Below are 19,522 nucleotides of genomic sequence, written 5' to 3'. Positions count from 1 at the left end.
AATTGTGAAAAACTACGTTTAAATGTATTTGGCTAAGGTGTATGTAAACTTCCTACTTCAACTGTACTTAATTATATCTATACTGATCTACTCTTATGTCAGTATTGTCCTTTATGTTTTCATTGGCAATTTTGGACGTCTGTTCTTCGCAGTGATTGATTGATGTTCTCTACAGGTGTTCAGATCTGCTTCATCTGGCTGTGCTGCACCCCAGAAAACTGTCTGTGTACTCCATCTCAGGTAATACCACACATTTCAACATTGGCTGTAATATGCATGCCACACCACATTGATTTAGTGGACTACTACAGACTAGAATATGTTCCCGGGATTCATATGATAACATTAAGTAGTTTAGCACATTTAGCACGTTGTCCCCACAGTGACTTTATGTACTGTACATATCCCAACCAAAAGTAATGGATTACAGGCAACATCCACACTGAGCTAAAGGCCAGGGCTGCCGCTTTCAAGGAGCGGGACACTAATCCGGACACAAAAAATCCCGGTATGACCTCTGACGAGCCATCAAAAAAGCAATGCGTCAATACAGGACTTAGATAAAATCCTACTACGACGGCTGTGACGCTAGTCGGATGTGGCAGGGCTTGCAAACTATCACGGATTACAAAGGGAAACCCAGCCACGAACTGCCCAGTGGCACGAGCCTACCAGACAAGCTAAATGCCTTCTATGCTCGCTTCCAGGCAAGCAACACTGAACCATGCATAAGATCAGCAGCAGTTCCGGACATCTGTGTGATCTGGCACTCCGTAGGTGATGTGAGTAGGACCGTTAAACATGTTACCATTCATCAGGCCGCGGGATGGGGGCGCTGTTGGAAGCCAAGAATGTAGAACGCGTTTCCTTATCGCTCCTGAGTTAGTGACCAAATGTATATATTTAACCTCGCAAAATTGTATATATTTCTGTTTGGCCAGGCGTCTGAAGAGACCCATAAACAATTCAGATCAGGTTTGAGAAATGTAAGTTTGTAATGTCGTCTCCCGGCCAAAAACGGAGTCTGCAAGAGCAGGCAGCAGCAAGCCCGCGCCCTCTCCTGATTCACCCCAGCCACCGGATGCTGCTAATGCCGGCCCCACAGAAACACTGACTGTGGAGATGCTACAATCCCTGATAGGCAGCCTAAAAACCGATATTTTTGGCAAAATTGACTCTCTCTCTACCAATCTCAGGTCAGAGATATCAATGGTCAAAGACAAGCTTAAAAAATCTATTGAGAGTATACAGAATAAGCTTGAAGCACACGGAGTGGCCTTATCGGATTTGGAACGAGGTGCTACAGGCTAATGTTGGCTCATTGATAGCTAAGGCATACCTTGACAAAAGATGCGAAGATATGGAAAGTAGAATGCGGAGGAACAACATTCGTCTACTGGGAATACCGGAGGGAGTGGTTGGCCCAAGATCCACGGAGTTCATGGCCCAGCTGCTTCAGGAGCTGCTCGGTCTGGAGGAGAAGCCACTGCTAGACCTGGCCCACTGCACTCTGTGTAGCCGACCCCGGGATGGAGAACCCCCGCGACCATTTGTCATCAAGGTGCATTTCTTTCACATCCGCAATGACATACTGAGGAGATTGGGAGAAGCATCCCCTCTCCTCTATAAGGGTAAAAGAGTCTCAATATTTGCAATCTACACCACAGCTGTGGCTAAGAAGCAGGCTAGCTTTGGAGCTGTGAAACGCCAGCTACGCGCCTGCCCGGGCCTGAAGTTCGGCCTCATCTACCCTGCGGTTCTGAGACTGACTTTACCGGACAGCTCCACGCACAGATTCGAGGACCCGGCTTTAGCGGCAGATTTCATCAACAAGAACGTGAAAGCGGCTGTTGTACCGCATTGTGTGGAACAAATGGTTGGTTAACAGGTTAGTTAGCAGGCCGAATGGTTTGCTAGCGAAGCCAATTTTGCTGGGTTCATCAACATTTGAATGTCATTCTCTTTTTACATTTTTAAAAATGTCCAACCCAGGTTGCTGCCTCGAATGCCAAAATCTGTCTGTTTTACTGTTAAACCTCTCTTAACCGAGGTTAGTTTTCTTCATACTCTGTTGGGGACCAATCTATGTATGTTTGTCATACTCTAGTTAAATGGTCACAAATCTCAGGTAGCAGAGTAAGAGTTATCATGCTTTGCTCTAAACTTTTTGTATTTAGGGTTTTGCTTGCATCTCAGTTGGGGAGATGCTTCGGCAAGGGAGGGTGTTATTTGTATTTAGTTTTTATATCTTTTGTGCCTCGTCGCTTGTCTTTGTTTTTTAAATTTGCGCTTTTCGGTTCAACTAAGATCTTCAGTTTACATTGTACCTTGTCCTTTACATGTCCTCTCTCTTAAGACATGACTCAGCTTAGTGCAGCCCATCCTGCAGCCCACTAGGCTACCCTGTGGGGTGGCAGGGTAGCCTAGTGGTTAGAGTATTGGACTAGTAACCGAAAGGTTGCAAGTTCGAATCCCCGAGCTGACAAGTTACACATTTGTCGTTCTGCCCCTGAACAGGCAGTTAACCCACTGTTCCTAGGCCGTCATTGCAAATAAGAATTTGTTCTTAACTGACTTGCCTAGTAAAATAAAGGTAAAATAAAAAATAAAATAAATCCTGCTGAAGGGAATGGCTTTAATTTTCTCATTTGGAACTGCAGGGGCATCAATAACCCAGTTAAACGTAGTAAGGTGCTACACCACCATCATCAATTGAAAGCTCACATCTTTCTCCAAGAAACTCATCTAAAGGTATCACAACACTCAAGTCTTTGGTGCAGATGGGTGGGTCAGGTGTTCCATTCCTCATTTCAGAGTAAGGCAAGAGGGGTGGCTATTTTACTTCACAGATCGGTACCTTTTACATGTTCTAATGTGATCGCAGATCCCCATGGTAGATACATAATTGTGAGTGGTAGGTTGCGAAAATACAAAGGTACTTCTTGTTAATATTTATGCTCCTAATTGGGACAATGGTGACTTTTCAAATCTGTTTTCTCTACACTCCCAGATATGTCTTCCCATATGTTGATCTTAGAAGGTGACTTTAACTGTTGGTTAGACCCACATTTGGATTGATCCTCCACTAAACCTACCACCTTATCAACCTCAGCTAGAGTTGTCCGACCCTTTGTCTGAATTCGCAGTTTCAGATCCTTGGAGAATGTTTAATCCAGCTGGAAAAGCATACTCTTTTTTTTCTTTCTCATCAGTTCAGCACACTTTTACGAGCATAGACTACTTCCTTGTAGATGGCAGGCTTCTCCATTCCATATCTTCATGTTCATATGATCCAATTGTTGTATCTGACCACGCCCCTGTTACTATGGATCCTCCATTTCATATCTTGATAGGGACTTTCTCCCTGTGGCGGGATCAAATCAGCGGAAATTTTAGAGCGCCACCTATAGTTTTCGATAAAACTCACTTTCATTAAAACACACATGCAAGGTACTGAATTAAAGCTACACTCGTTGTGAATCTAGCCACCAAGTCAGATTTGTAAAATGCTTTTCGACAAAAGCATGAGAAGCTATTATCTGATAGCATGCACCCCCCAGAATACCAGACCGTCAACAAAACAACAGATTTTGCGGTAGCCGGCACTACCCAAAACACAGAAATACAATATAAAACATTAATTTCCTTTGACAAGCTTCTTTCTTGGCACTCCTATATGTTACATAAACATCACAATTGGGTCTTTTTCCCGATTTTAAATCCGTCATTGTATACCCAAAATGTGATTTGCTGAAGACCGGTCTGATCCAGAAAAATGCCCCTTTACAAGACGCAACGTCACTTTTTAAAATTACAAAAGTTGCCTATAAACTTTTACAAATCACTTCAAACTACTTTCCTAAACCAACTTTAGGTATTAATAAACGTTAATAATCTATCAAATTGATCACTGGGCGATCTGTATTCGATAGCAGCAAGTCTTGAAATCATCTTCCATGTTTTCAATTTCATAACATCCTGTGGTGAGCCCCAAAACAGGAAGGGCCTATACGTCATCTAACCAAGGATAAAGCAGACTGAAAATGCCAGTACTGGCGACATCGTGTGGAAGCTGTAGGCGTTTACAGGGGATCCCCATGTATTTTCTTTAGCCTTAGATAATACATTGACTGACTGGCGGATGAATATTATTTTTGTGTTTTTGGTGAACAGTTTTTCGAAGGATTTTTACTCCTAAACACGTTATGTTATAGCCACAGACACGATTTAACCAGTTTTAGAGACTTCGGAGTGTTTTCTATACACACACACTTATCATATGCATATACTATATTCCTGGCATGAGTAGCAGGACGCTGAAATGTTGCGTGATTTTTAACAAAAAGCTGCGAAAATTCGCAGCCTCCTTAACAGGATATCTTCATGTTCATATAATCCAATTGTTGTATCTGACCACGCCCCTGTTACTATGGCTCCTCCATTCCATATCTTCATGTTCATATAATCCAATTGTTGAATCTGACCACGCCCCTGTTACTATGGAAGTAGCCTTTCAAAATGTTGACAATCTGCGACCGCCTTGGCGGCGAAATACTCAACTACTCAACAATGAACACTGTCAATTTTGTTTTGAATCAAATCGACTTTTTCATGATTACAAATAGAACCCCGAACATCCCTGCGTCTACTCTTTGAAAGCTTATATCAGAGGTGAAATTATTTCCTACACCGCACATGAGAACAAACTGAAAAAGGATAGACAGCCTATGTTAACACGCTGTATTGCCCAATTAGATGACGTTTATGTCGTTTCACCATCCCCGGATATTTATAAGGAACGTTTAACTTTGCAAGCAGAATTTGACACATTATTAACAGATTGGGTTACTGAACTGCTTGTCAAGTCTTGGAGCACTTACTATGAACAAGGAGATAAAGCCAACTATCATCATCATTTCAGATTCCTAAAATTCGTACATCGTCTGGGATATCATTACACCCTAGGGGGATCAATGATGAGTTCAAGAGATTTTACCAGTCTCTATATACTTCTGAAAGTTAAGTGGACACAATGGAATTGGATGATTTCTTTCACTCACTTGCTGTGCCTTCTGTCAGCCGGGATTTGGTTAAAAAATTAGAGCAGCCGATCACTGTTGAAGAATTGTCTAATGCTGTCAAATCCCTTCAATCTGGGAGAAGCTCATGGCCCGACGGCTACTCGGCAGAGTTTTATAAAAGGTTTATCTCCAAAATAGCCCCTTATTCTAATTGAAATGTACAATGAAGCATTTGTGAATTGTGCTCTTCAACAGACTCTCACTCAGGCAACCATTTGTCTTATTCTTAAAAAAACAAAGACCCTCTTGACTGTGCATCATACCGTCCAATTAGCCTGCTAAATGTTGACTAAAATTCTAGACATATAAAATAAAGCGTCTGGAAACAGTCCTCCCATCAATTATCTCACCGGATCAAAAAGGATTTATTAAAAATAGACACTCAATCTTCGACAACTATTTAATATTATATATTATCCTTCTGTCGCAATACCTCTGAAGACATTATATCCCTGGATGCCGAGAAAGCGTTTGATCGGGTGGAATGGAAATAACTTTTTTACACTCTAAATAAATTTGGCTTTGGCTCCAAATTCATGGCTTGGATAAGACTTCTGTAATCATGCCCTCAAGCCTCTGTCAGGACTACTAACACTCAGACTGCTTCCCTTTGCAACGATCAACACGCCAGGGTTGCCCTTTAAGTCCCTTACTGTTTGCCCTCGCCATAGAACCACTTGCAATAACACTTCGCTCCAACCCCCTCATCAAAGGTATAGTCAGATACGGACACGAACACAAACTGTCTTTATATGCAGATGATTTATTATTATACACATCCAACCTTTCTGTGTCTGTTCCTGCTTCCCTTTCCACTTTTGCAGTCTTCGGTCACTTATCAGGGTATAAACTGAATCTCAGTAAAAGCAAATTGATGCTGCTGAATATGGCTGCAAAAAAATTCCCCTCTACATAACTTGCCATTTAAAATTGCTTAAATAAAACAATTGTATATCGGGGTACATGCCACAATCAGATTTGAAAACCTTTTTCAAGCCAACTTTGCTCCTCTTTTAACCTGTACTAAGGAAGATTTGGAACGCTGGTCTTTGCTACAACTCTCCTTATAGTCCTAATAATTAATTATATTAAAATGAATACTCTCCCTAAATTCTTCTCTATCGGTGCCTTCCGATTTTTCTTTTCAAAAAGATTGACGGCCTAATACTACCCTTTTATATGGGACAAAAAGCACTCCTTGATGCGAAAAGGCCCAAACCAGACGGCGGTCTAGATCTATTATTGGGGCCGCTAACCTTAGGATCATTCACTACTGGTTGCAGAGCAGAGAGATATTCCCACCCCCAATTTGGCTATAGATGGAGGCTGCCTCGTCTATACCGGCATCATTGTCTTCCCTCGCTCACTCCTCCGTTACAGGCCCTTACATTGAAGATCTGGAATCAATTTCGGTGCCACTTTGGGTTTCAAACAACCTCTTCTTTGGCTCTGGTAGCCTCAAACCCAGTTTTTTCCCCCCATCTATGGTTGATGGTGCTTTCTCAACATGGTCTAGTCTCTGTATTAAAAGATTCAAAGTTCTCTATATTAACAATACATTTAGTACGTTTGAGCAATTGATCAGCTAAATTTGGTCTCCCCAGACATCGTTTTTTTTTAGGTTCTTACAAGTCCGGAGTTACGGGCGCAGCATAGATCCAGGATTTCCCACCCTTCCTGGTGAAACCCAGTTCGACACATTTCTTGTCCCACTTCCTACTCTGAAAGGCACCGTGTCAATAATCTGTAGACAAATTTGCTCACTACAAGTCATCTCATTAAACAATAATAAATCCTCATGGGAGGAGGAACTGGGTGAGGACATATCTGATGAACTGTGGGAAGGTGCACTCAAAAGGGTACATAGCTCTTCTATTCCCGCTCGACACGGTCTCATTCAATGCAAACTCATTCATAGGGCCCACTGGATCAAAGCAAGATTATCCAAAATTTACAAGGATGTGAACCTTAATTGTGTACGATGTAACCAGTCTCCTGCTAATCATGTACACATGTTTTGGTGTTGCCCATCTCTTGTTGGTTTCTGGAAAGACATCTTTAACACACTCTCAGAATTAAGCTGCATACAGATCGAGCCAGACCCTTTTATTGCACTATTTGGGGTTTCCTTACCCACAATACAATTGACCAAAATGAATAAGGATGTAATTGCCTTTGTCACTTTGTTAGCGAGACAATTCATTTGACTTAGATGGAAATCCTCTGCAGCCCCTTCTCATGCTTTTAGGATTAAATCTGTTTTGAATTGCATAAGGTTGGAAAAAATTTAACACTCACTCAATGGGTCTGTAGACAAATTCTATGCAATATGGGCTCCCTTCTTTTCTTATTAATACATTTCCCTGCAGTTCGAGTGATGTGTATTTATATATTGGTGATGTAAGAGGCCAGGTATGTGTATACACGACATCTCGGATGTTAAGGACTAGTATTATCTGTACTAGTTGACCCATAACAACTGTATCAAAAACTATATATGTTTCCTTATTTTTTTGTTGTATATTTTGTCTCTCTGTTTTGTATTGTTGTCTTTTGATGTGTTGTTTTATACTACTACCAAATAACTTACAAGTGCAGTTATTTTCTAAATGCTGGTATTGAAAATTCAATAAACAAAGTATAAAAAAATACAAATAAGGCCGCGGGATCAGACGGATTACCAGGACGCTTACTCAGAACATGGCAGGTGTCTTTCACTGTCATTTTCAACCTTTCCCTGACCCAGTGTGTAATACCTACATGTTTCAAGCAGACCACCATAGTCCCTGTGCCCAAGAATGCCAAGGTAATCTGTCTAAATGACTATGACCCCGTAGCAATCACAACTGTAACCATGAAACGCTTGGAAAGGTCATGGCTCACATTAACACCATCCTCCCAGACACCGTGGACCCACTCCAATTCACATACCGCCCCAACAGATGACGCAATCTCTACTGCACTCCACACTGCCCTCTCCCACCTGGACAACAGGAACACCAATGTGAGAATGCTGTTCATTGACTACAACTCAGTGTTCAACAACATAGTGCCCCCAAGCTCATCACTTATCTCAGGACCCTGGGACTGAACACCTCCCTCTGCAACTGGATCCTGGACTTCCTGATTTGCCGTCCCCAGGTGGTGAGGGTAGGCAACAACACATCCGCCACGCTTACCCTCAACATAGGGCCCTTCAGGGGTGCGTGCTTAGTCCCCTCCTGTACTTCCATTCACCCACAACTGCATGGCCACGCACAACTCCAACCCCACCGACACGACGGTGGTAGGCCTGCTCACCGATGGAGATGAGACCACCTATAGAGAGGTCAGTGACCTGCCAGGACAACGACCTCTCCCTCAACGTCAGCAGGACAAAGGAGCTGATCTTGGACTACTGGACACAGAGGGCAGAGCACGCCCATTTCCACATTGATGGGACTGTAGTGGAGCGTGTCGAAAGCATTCATTTCCTCGGTGTCCACGGGAATTAACATGGTCCAGACACACCAACACAGTCATGAAGAATGCATGACAACGCCTCTTCCCATCAGGAGGCTGAAAAGATTTTGCACGGGCCCTCAGATCCTCATAAGTTCTAGGCTACCTGAAACGTATGACCCAAGTTAAACAATTTTAAAGGCAGTGACACCAAATACTAATTGAGTGTATATAAACTTCTGACCAACTGGGAATGTGGTGAAAGAAAGAAATCATCCTCAAAAAGTTCTATAGCTACACCAGTGAGCGCATCTTGACCGGCTGCATCACCGCTTGGTATGGCAACTGCTTGGCATCCGACCGTAAGGGTAGTTGGTGTGTACGGAACAGTACATCACTGGGGCCAAGCCCCTTGACATCCAAGACCTCAAGCCACCGAAGTCAGACTTTTTGTTTTCTCTGCAACCTACCAACAGGACCCTGAAAAGCTTCTAACCCCCCCAAGCCATAACACTACTAAATAGTCTATGTAGCCATTTGTTTAACTATCTGCATGACCCTCTTTGAACTAACTATTTTGACTCATCACATATGCTGCTGCTGCTGTTTATTATTCATTGTGTTGCCTTCCCCGACCTATATGTACATATCTACCTCAAATACCTCTGCACATCGTCTCGGTACTGGTATTCTGTGTACTGTATATAGCCAAATTATCTTTACTCATTGTGTTATTTTTTTTCTATATTACCTTCTGCTTTGTTGGGAAGGGCCCGTGAGTAAGCATTTCAATGTTAGTCTACCCCTGTTTATGAAGCGTGTGACAAATAACATTTGATTGGATTTTGATCCTATGTCAGTTTGCTCCTATTCTTCTAGTTCTCTCTCTGCAGATTTAACCATAGGACATAGTAATGATATGTGACAATAAATATTAATATGGAGGGTCTGTCTCTCCCTCTACTGTCTCTCTCTGTCTCTACCGTAGGTACTGCTGGTAATGTGGAGCATGGGGTTCAGTACCAGCTCAAGCGGGTCTATGAGCACAACCTCCAGAGGACCGCCTGCAACATGACCTATGGAACCTTCGGCGGGGTCACAGGTAACACATCACAGCACCCCCATGAACAGCTCAAACACTTCACATGTAACAGATTGACAGTGTAGTCACAAACCACACTTTTTCAATTTTTGGGGGTTAATTCACTGTCCAATTCTAATGACCACAGAACTATGAGTGTAGAATATTATTCATTCTGTGTGGAGGGGAACCCTTGGCGTTCTGGTGCAGCTTTATTTGGATGGTAATGACTGGATCAGTGTGTGCATGGGTGTGTGCATGTATGTGCACGCACACGTGTGGGTGTATTTGTATGTGCAGTAAGTTAAGTTGTGTGTGTCCTTTTTTAATGGTTGTGTCAGGTGAACCACAGAAGCTCTCTTTTAGCCTGCCATGAACACACTGCTGAAATCTGGACCAAGCTCCAGATGAGACAACAGGCAATTCATTAATGGGAGAGCACACTTATTCAAACACGTGCTCCCTGGAACACACACAAATACCTCAACAATATATCCCTTGTTCTATTATTGGCCTTCCCTTATCTAAAAGGGCTTCAGTTAAACACTGGTTTGTGTGTGCGCATGCACGTGTGTGTGTGAGGAGACTTGGAGCTGTGTTGGTTACTGTTATAGAGGAGATGTTTAGGATGGGAGTCATTACTTTTCTTGGATGCTGCGGAGTAGAGAGCTTTCCCCTCCTTTTTTCCAAATACATATATTTTCCTTGAGGGATGATTTCTTCCCACCCCATCCTCTCTCTCCTCTGGCATTCTAACATTCCTCATTAACACCTTAAATCTTCTTCACCTTCCTTTGTTTCATAGACTTCTGGAGCTTTATGGACTCTTCATTCATGCCAGGTTCATGCACACACACACACTCTCTGCCATTCACTTCCTAACTCTGTTGAGCTCTCTCTCACATCCTTTCTCTATTAGATCAAATCAATGCAGTTGCCATACCAGGCAGTGATGCAAACAGTCAGGATGTTCTCGATGGTGCAGCTGTAAAACCTTTTGAGGATCTGAGGACCCATGCCAAATCTTTTTGGTCTCCTGAGGGGGAATAGGTTTTGTCGTGCCCTCTTCCCGACTGTCTTGGTATGCTTGGACCATGTTAGTTTATTGGTGAGGTGGACACCTAGGAACTTGAAACTCTCAACCTGCTCCACTATAGCCCTAGGTCCTCTTTTTCCTGTAGTCCACAATCATCTCCTTTGTCTTGATCACGTTGATGGAGAGGTTGTTGTCCTGGCACCACACAGCCAGGTCTCTGACGACCTCCCTATAGGCTGTCTTGTCGTTGTCGGCGATCAGGCCTTCCACTGTTGTCATCGGCCAACTTTATGATGGTGTTGAGGTCGTGTTTGACTGCGCAGTCATGAGTGAACAGGGAGTACAGGAGGGGACTGAGCACGCACCCCTGAGGGGTGTGGCGGATGTGTTGTTACCTACACTTACCACCTGTGGGCAGCCCGTCAGGAAGTGCAACTGAATCCTGGAGAGGGAGGTGTTTAGTCCCAAGGTCCTTAGCTTAGTGATGAGCTTTGAGGGCACTATAGTGTTGAATGCTGAGCTGTTGTCAATGAATAGCATTCTCACGTACAGTTGAAGTCGGAAGGTTACATACACTTAGGTTGGAGTCATTAAAACTAGTTTTTAAACCACTACACAAGTTTCTTGTTAACAAACTATAGTTTTGGAAGTCTGTTAGGACATCTACCTTGTGCGTGACACAAGTAATTTTTCCAACAATCGTTTACAGACAGATAATTTCACTTATAATTCACTGTATCACAATTCCAGTGGGTCAGAAGTTTACATACACTAAGTTGATTGTGCTTTTAAACAGCATGGAAAATTCCAGAAAATGATGTCATGGCTTTAGAAGATTCTGATAGGCTAATTGACATAATTTGAGTCAATTGGAGGTGGATGTATTTCAAGGCCTACCTTCAAACTCAGTGCCTCTTTGCTTGACAGCATGGGAAAATCAAAAGTAATCAGCCAAGACTTAAGAAAATAAATTGTAGACCTCCGCAAGTCTGGTTCATCCTTGGGAGACATTTCCAAATGCCTGAAGGTACCACATTCATCTGTACAAACAATAGTACGCAAGTGTAAACACCATGAGACCACACAGCCGTCATACCGCTCAGGAAGTAGACGCGTTCTGTCTCCTAGAGATGAACGTACTTTGGTGTGAAAAGTGCAAATCAATCCCAGAAAAACAGCAAAGGACCTTGTGAATATGCTGGAGGAAACAGGTACAAAAGTATCTATATCCACAGTAAAACGAGTCCTATATCGACACAACCTGAATGGCCGCTCAGCAAAGAAGAAGCCACTGCTTCAAAACCAAATTCAAATCAAATTTTATTTTTCACATACACATGGTTAGCAGATGTTAATGCGAGTGTAGCGAAATGCTTGTGCTTCTAGTTCCGACAATGCAGTAATAACGAACAAGTAATCTAACTAACAATTCCAAAAAACTACTTAGTGTACTACACAGTGTTAGTGTACTACACAGTGTAAGGGGATAAAGAATATGTACATAAGGATATATGAATGAGTGATGGTACAGAGCAGCATAGGCAAGATACAGTAGATGATATCGAGTACAGTATATACATATGAGATGAGTATGTAAACCAAGTGGCATAGTTAAAGTGGCTAGTGATACATGTATTACATAAGGATGCAGTCGATGATATAGAGTACAGTATCTACGTATGCATATGAGATGAATAATGTAGGGTAAGTAACATTATATAAGGTAGCATTGTTTAAAGTGGCTAGTGATATATTTACATTTCCCATCAACTCCCATTATTAAAGTGGCTGGAGTAGAGTCAGTGTCATTGACAGTGTGTTGGCAGTAGCCACTCAATGTTAGTGGTGGCTGTTTAACAGTCTGATGGCCTTGAGATAGAAGCTGTTTTTCAGTCTCTCGGTCCCAGCTTTGATGCACCTGTACTGACCTCGCCTTCTGGATGACAGCGGGGTGAACAGGCAGTGGCTCGGGTGGTTGATGTCCTTGATGATCTTTATGGCCTTCCTGTAGCATCGGGTGGTGTAGGTGTCCTGGAGGGCAGGTAGTTTGCCCCCGGTGATGCGTTGTGCAGACCTCACTACCCTCTGGAGAGCCTTACGGTTGAGGGCGGTGCAGTTGCCATACCAGGCAGTGATACAGCCCGCCAGGATGCTCTCGATTGTGCATCTGTAGAAGTTTGTGAGTGCTTTTGGTGACAAGCCGAATTTCTTCAGCCTCCTGAGGTTGAAGAGGCGCTGCTGCGCCTTCCTCACGATGCTGTCTGTGTGAGTGGACCAATTCAGTTTGTCTGTGATGTGTATGCCGAGGAACTTAAAACTTGCTACCCTCTCCACTACTGTTCCATCGATGTGGATGGGGGGTGTTCCCTCTGCTGTTTCCTGAAGTCCACAATCATCTCCTTAGTTTTGTTGACGTTGAGTGTGAGGTTATTTTCCTGACACCACACTCCGAGGGCCCTCACCTCCTCCCTGTAGGCCGTCTCGTCGTTGTTGGTCAAGCCTACCACTGTTGTGTCGTCCGCAAACTTGATGATTGAGTTGGAGGCGTGCGTGGCCACGCAGTCGTGGGTGAACAGGGAGTACAGGAGAGGGCTCAGAACGCACCCTTGTGGGGCCCCAGTGTTGAGGATCAGCGGGGAGGAGATGTTGTTGCCTACCCTCACCACCTGGGGCGGCCCGTCAGGAAGTCCAGTACCCAGTTGCACAGGGCGGGGTCGAGACCCAGGGTCTCGAGCTTGATGACGAGCTTGGAGGGTACTATGGTGTTGAATGCCGAGCTGTAGTCGATGAACAGCATTCTCACATAGGTATTCCTCTTGTCCAGATGGGTTAGGGCAGTGTGGTTGAGATTGCATCGTCTGTGGACCTATTTGGGCGGTAAGCAAATTGGAGTGGGTCTAGGGTGTCAGGTAGGGTGGAGGTGATATGGTCCTTGACTAGTCTCTCAAAGCACTTCATGATGACGGATGTGAGTGCTACGGGCGGTAGTCGTTTAGCTCAGTTACCTTAGCTTTCTTGGGAACAGGAACAATGGTGGCCCTCTTGAAGCATGTGGGAACAGCAGACTGGTATAGGGATTGATTGAATATGTCCGTAAACACACCAGCCAGCTGGTCTGCGCATGCTCTGAGGGCGCGGCTGGGGATGCCGTCTGGGCCTGCAGCCTTGCGAGGGTTAACACGTTTAAATGTCTTACTCACTTCGGCTGCAGTGAAGGAGAGACTGCATGTTTTCGTTGCAGGCCGTGTCAGTGGCACTGTATTGTCCTCAAAGCGGGCAAAAAGTTATTTAGTCTGCCTGGGAGCAAGACATCCTGGTCCGTGACTGGGCTGGGTTTCTTCCTGTAGTCCGTGATTGACTGTAGACCCTGCCACATGCCTCTTGTGTCTGAGCCGTTGAATTGAGATTCTACTTTGTCTCTGTACTGGCGCTTAGCTTGTTTGATAGCCTTGCGGAGGGAATAGCTGCACTGTTTGTATTCAGTCATGTTACCAGACACCTTGCCCTGATTAAAAGCAGTGGTTCGCGCCTTCAGTGTCACACGAATGCTGCCATCAATCCACGGTTTCTGGTTAGGGAATGTTTTAATCGTTGCTATGGGAACGACATCTTCATCGCACGTTCTAATGAACTCGCACACCGAATCAGCGTATTCGTCAATGTTGTTGTCTGACGCAATACGAAACATCTCCCAGTCCACGTGATGGAAGCAGTCTTGGAGTGTGGAGTCAGCTTGGTCGGACCAGCGTTGGACAGACCTCAGCGTGGGAGCCTCTTGTTTTAGTTTCTGTCTGTAGGCAGGGATCAACAAAATGGAGTCGTGGTCAGCTTTTCCGAAAGGGGGCGGGGCAGGGCCTTATATGCGTCGCGGAAGTTAGAGTAACAATGATCCAGGGTCTTTCCACCCCTGGTTGCGCAATCGATATGCTGATAAAATTTAGGGAGTCTTGTTTTCAGATTAGCCTTGTTAAAATCCCCAGCTACAATGAATGCAGCCTCCGGATAAATCGTTTCCAGTTTGCAGAGAGTTAAATAAAGTTCGTTCAGAGCCATCGATGTGTCTGCTTGGGGGGATATATACGGCTGTGATTATATTCGAAGAGAATTCTCTTGGTAGGTAATGCGGTCTACATTTGATTGTGAGGAATTCTAAATCAGGTGAACAGAAGGATTTGAGTTCCTGTATGTTTCTTTCATCACACCATGTCACGTTAGTCATAAGGCATACGCCCCCCTCTTCTTACCAGAAAGATGTTTGTTTCTGTCGGCGCGATGCGTGGAGAAACCCGCTGGCTGCACCGCTTCGGATAGCGTCTCTCCAGTTAGCCATGTTTCCGTGAAGCAGAGAACGTTAGTCTCTGATGTCCCTCTGGAATGCTACCCTTGCTCGGATTTCATCAACCTTGTTGTTAAGAGACTGGACATTGGCAAGAAGAATGCTAGGGAGTGGTGCACGGTGTGCCCGTCTCCGGAGTCTGACCAGAAGACCGCTTCGTTTCCCTCTTTTTCTGAGTCGTTTTTTTGGGTCGCTGCATGTAATCCACTCCGTTGCACTGGTTGTAAGGCAGAACACAGGATCCGCATCGCGAAAAACATATTCTTGGTCGTACTGATGGTGGGTTGACGCTGATCTTATATTCAGTAGTTCTTCTCGGCTGTATGTAATGAAACCTAAGATGACCTGGGGTACTAGTGTAAGAAATAACACGTAAAAAAACAAAAAACTGCATAGTTTCCTAGGAACGCGAAGCGAGGCGGCCATCTCTGTCGGCGCCGGACAGAGATGGCCAACATAAAAAAGCCAGACTACGGTGTTCAACTGAACATTGGGAAAAGGTTGTACTTTTTGGAGAATTGTCCTCTGGTCTGATGAAACAAAAATAGAACTGTTTGATCATAATGGCCATCATTATGTTTGGAGGAAAAGGGGGAGGCTTGCAAGCCGAAGAACACCATCCCAACCGTGAAGCACGGGGGTGGCAGCATCATGTTGTGGGGGGTGCTTTGCTGCAGGAGGGGCTGGTGTACTTCACAATATAGATGGCATCATGTGGGAGGACAATTATGTGGATATATTAAAGCAACATCTCAAGACATCAGTCAAGAAGTTAAAGCTTGGCTGCAAATGGGTCTTCCAAGTGGACAATGACACCAAGCATACTTCCAAAGATATGGCTTAAGGACAACAAAGTCAAGGTATTGGAGTGGCCATCACAAAGCCCTGACCTCAATCCCATAGAAAATCTGTGGGCAGAACTGAAAAGCATGTTCGAGCAAGGAGGCCTACAAAACTGACTCGGTTACACCAGCTCTGTCAGGAGAATTGTGCCAGAATTCACCCAACTTATTGTGGGAAGCTTGTGGAAGGCTACCTGAAACTTTTGACCCAAGTTAAACAATTTAAAGGCAATGCTACCAAATACTAATTGAGTATATGTAAACTTCTGACCCACTGGGAATGTGATCTGGAATAAAATCTGAAACAAATAAATCTCTCTACTATTATTCTGACATTTCTCATTCTTAAAATAAAAGTGGTGATCCTAACTGACCTAAGACAGGGACTTTTTACAAGGATTAAATGTAAAGAATTGTGAAACTGAGTTTAAATATATTTGGCTAAGGTGTATGTAAACTTCTGACTTCAACTGTAGGTGTTCCTTTTGTCCAGGTAGGAAAGGACAGTTTGGAGTGCAGTAGAGATTGCATCATCTGTGGATCTGTTGGTGCGATATGCAAATTGGAGAGGGTCTAGGGTTTCTGGGATAATAGTGTTGATGTGAGCCATGACAATCCTTTCAAAGCATTTCATGGCTACAGACATGAGTGCTACGGGTCAGTAGTCATTTAGGCAGGTTACCTTAGTGTTCTTGGGCACAGGGACTGCTTACAGGGACTGTACAGGGTCTGCTTAAAACATGACGGTATTACAGACTCAGACAGGGAGTGGTTGAAAATGTCAGTGAAGACACTTGACAGTTGGTCAGTGCATGCTCGGAGTACCCCGTCCTGGTAATCCGTCTGGCCCAGTGGCCTTGTGAATGTTGACATGTTTAAAGGTCTTACTCACATCGGCTGCGGAGAGCGTGATCACACAGTCGTCCGGAACAGCTGATGCTCTCATGCATGCTTCAGTGTTACTTGCCTCGACACGAGCATAGAAGTTATTTAGCTCATTTGGTAGGCTAGTGACACTGGGCAGCTCTCAGTTGTGCTTACCCTTTTGTAGTCTGTAATAGTTTGCAAGCCCTGCCACATCTGACGAGCGTCAGAGCCGGTGTAGTACGATTCGATCTTAGTCCTGTATTGATGCTTTGCCTGTTTGATGGTTTGTCGGAGGGCATAGAGGGATTTCTTATAAGCATCCGGGTTAGAGTTGCGCTCCTTGAAAGCGGCAGCTCTACCCTTTAGCTCAGTGTGAATGTTGCCTGTAATCCATGGCTTCTGGTTGGGGTATGTGCATACGGTCACTGTGGGGACGACGTCTTCAATGCACTTATTGATAAAGCCGGTGACTGATGTGGTGTACTTCTCAATGCCATCGGAAGAATCACAGAATACATTCCAGTCTGCTAGCAAAACAGTCCTGTAATTTCGCATCTACTTCATCTGACCACTTTTATAGACCAAGTCACTGGTGCTTCCTGCTTTCGTTTTTGCTTGTAAGCAGGAATCGGGAGGATAGAATTATGGTCAGATTTGCCAAATGGAGGGCGAGGGAGAGCTTTGTATGCATCTCTGTGTGTGGTGTAAAGGTTGTCTAGATTTTCTTTCCCCTCTGGTTGCACGTTTAACATGCTGATAGAAATGAGGTAAAACTGATTTAGGTTTCCCTGCATTGAAGTCCCCATCCACTAAGAGCGCCGCCTCTGGATGAGCATTTTCCTGTTTGCTTATGGCGGAATACAGCTCCGTGAGTGCGGTTTTAGTGCCGGCCTCAGTCTGTGGTGGTGTGCAGACCACTACAAAAAATACAGATAGTCTGGTCTATAGCTTATCATGAGATACTCTACCTCAGGCGAGCAAAACCCTGAGACTTCCTTAGGTGTCGTGCACCAGCTGTTGTTTACATATATGCATTTGCCCCCTTCCCGTGTCTTACCAGAGGCTGTTGTTCTGTCTTGCCGATAGTGTATAACCCGCCATCTGTATGTTTTTAATGTCGTCGTTCAGCCACAACTCTGAACAATAAGATATTACAGTTTTTCATGTCTCGTTGGTAGGATATACTTGCTTTCAGTTCGTCTCATTTATTTTCCAGTGATTGAACGTTAGCTAACGTTAGGTAGCAGAACGGAAGGCATGGGCAGATTAGCCACTCTTCGCCTGATCCTCATAAGGCATTCTGATCTCTTTCCACGAAACCTACGTTCCCTTTTCCAGCGAATCACAGGGATCTGCGCTTGGTCTGCTGTCCGTAGTATTTCCCTCACTTCCTAATCATTGAAGATGAACTCTTTGTCCAATTTGAGGTGTGTAATCCCAGTTCTGATGTCCAGAAGCTCTTTTCGGTTATAAGAGACAGTAGCAGCAACATTATGTACAAAACAAGTTACGAACAACGCAAAAAAAATGAACAAAATAGCATGTTTGGTTAAGAGCCGTTAAGACCGCAGCCCTACCCTCCAGCGCCATCTTTTTTCTCTCTATCCCTCCTCCCTTTCCATTTCTCTCCTTCTCTTTCTTACTCTCTGAGTCGCTCTCTCTCTCTCTCTCTCTCTCTCTTTCTCACACACACTCTTAGAATAGTCGTGTCCCTCTCCTGTCAGTGTAGAGAGAGTGGATTACAATGATGTTCCTATAAATAAGAGGACAAGAGGATCCTGCTCCAGGGTTACACTACCACACACCACCACCAGGGAGCAGCACAGCCTGTGGAATCAGCTCCTACACACCACCGTAAACACTTGTCATCTGAGTATATTCATATGAAATGAGTGTGTGTAGGAGCTTGCTCTAAATGTGAGCACCCAATAGTTCCTGACCATGACTGTAGGTGCTGTAAAAGCAGTGTTGTACTAATACAGCCCTAATGGCTGGGCTGGGTTTAGGTCAGAATCGGACCACACACTCACACACACAAACAGCGTAGGCCATTCTAAGCAGCACCTGGCCCACACTCCAGCCCAACTCCACCCAGAAGCCAGGCCCAAAGACACTGCACTGCTCTGCTCTATCCTGCCAGTCACTGTGCTTTGTCCTTGGGCTCAACCTGTGTAACAGCATGTTCTATTAATGCTATTAGTAGGGCTGGTTTCCTCTGTATGTTTCTGCTAAGGTTAGAAGTACTGGACTAATATTTTATAGCTCTAGAAGAGTGGTTTTTGATATCTTTAGTATGGGCGTAGACCCACACACAGCGTGAGAAGACACGCATACATGTACACACACCATACCTGCATGTGTGCCTACACTGGCACACACACACGCAGGGCGGTGTAATTGTGTGAGTGGCCTTGTCCTTCAGTGTTTTACTGACCTCCCACCCTGAGCCCAGTTCACCAAAGGGGATGACCAGAATAGCTGGTGAAGCACACACCCACACGTGTTTATTGTGTATCTGCTCTGTAGGTGGTACTCCCTGACCCCTCGTTGATGTGAGTGTGATTTAAAATAAAAAAAATAAATTAATAGCTCGTAGAGGCCAAATTGTAGTTCTCTGCTCCCACAGCCGTTCTGTGTTATGACGTGTGTGTGTGTGTGTGTGTGTGTACTCAGCCATCTCAGATTTTCTCTGCCATAAAACTCAGTGGACCATTCCAAGCACTCCACACACACACTCGGAGAACGTAGACCATAAGCTGTGTAAGGCTGCTGTGAACAAGCCTGCTCAGTCTGAGAGGTGTTAATTGACATATCAGATTCAGCAGGAGACAAATGAGC

The 19,522-nt window shown here is 44.4% G+C and overlaps 1 protein-coding gene across 3 annotated transcripts in view; it reads left to right on the top strand.

Moving 5' to 3' along the window:
• Positions 1–19,522, top strand: part of bbs9 (Bardet-Biedl syndrome 9) — a 217,361-nt gene that overhangs the window by 7,858 nt on the left and 189,981 nt on the right. For all 3 annotated transcript variants that reach the window (XM_042311216.1, XM_042311211.1, XM_042311215.1), the window contains 2 exons: positions 176–240; positions 9,511–9,624. In XM_042311216.1, coding sequence (XP_042167150.1) covers positions 176–240; positions 9,511–9,624 — 179 coding nt within the window. The remainder of the gene's footprint in view (positions 1–175; positions 241–9,510; positions 9,625–19,522) is intronic.

This window comes from Oncorhynchus tshawytscha, linkage group LG03 (genome assembly GCF_018296145.1).
Source record: "Oncorhynchus tshawytscha isolate Ot180627B linkage group LG03, Otsh_v2.0, whole genome shotgun sequence".
NCBI classification, from domain to species: Eukaryota; Metazoa; Chordata; class Actinopteri; order Salmoniformes; family Salmonidae; genus Oncorhynchus; species Oncorhynchus tshawytscha.
The sequence above is the reverse complement of the archived record's forward strand: the minus strand, read 5'-3'. Positions and strand labels throughout refer to the sequence as shown.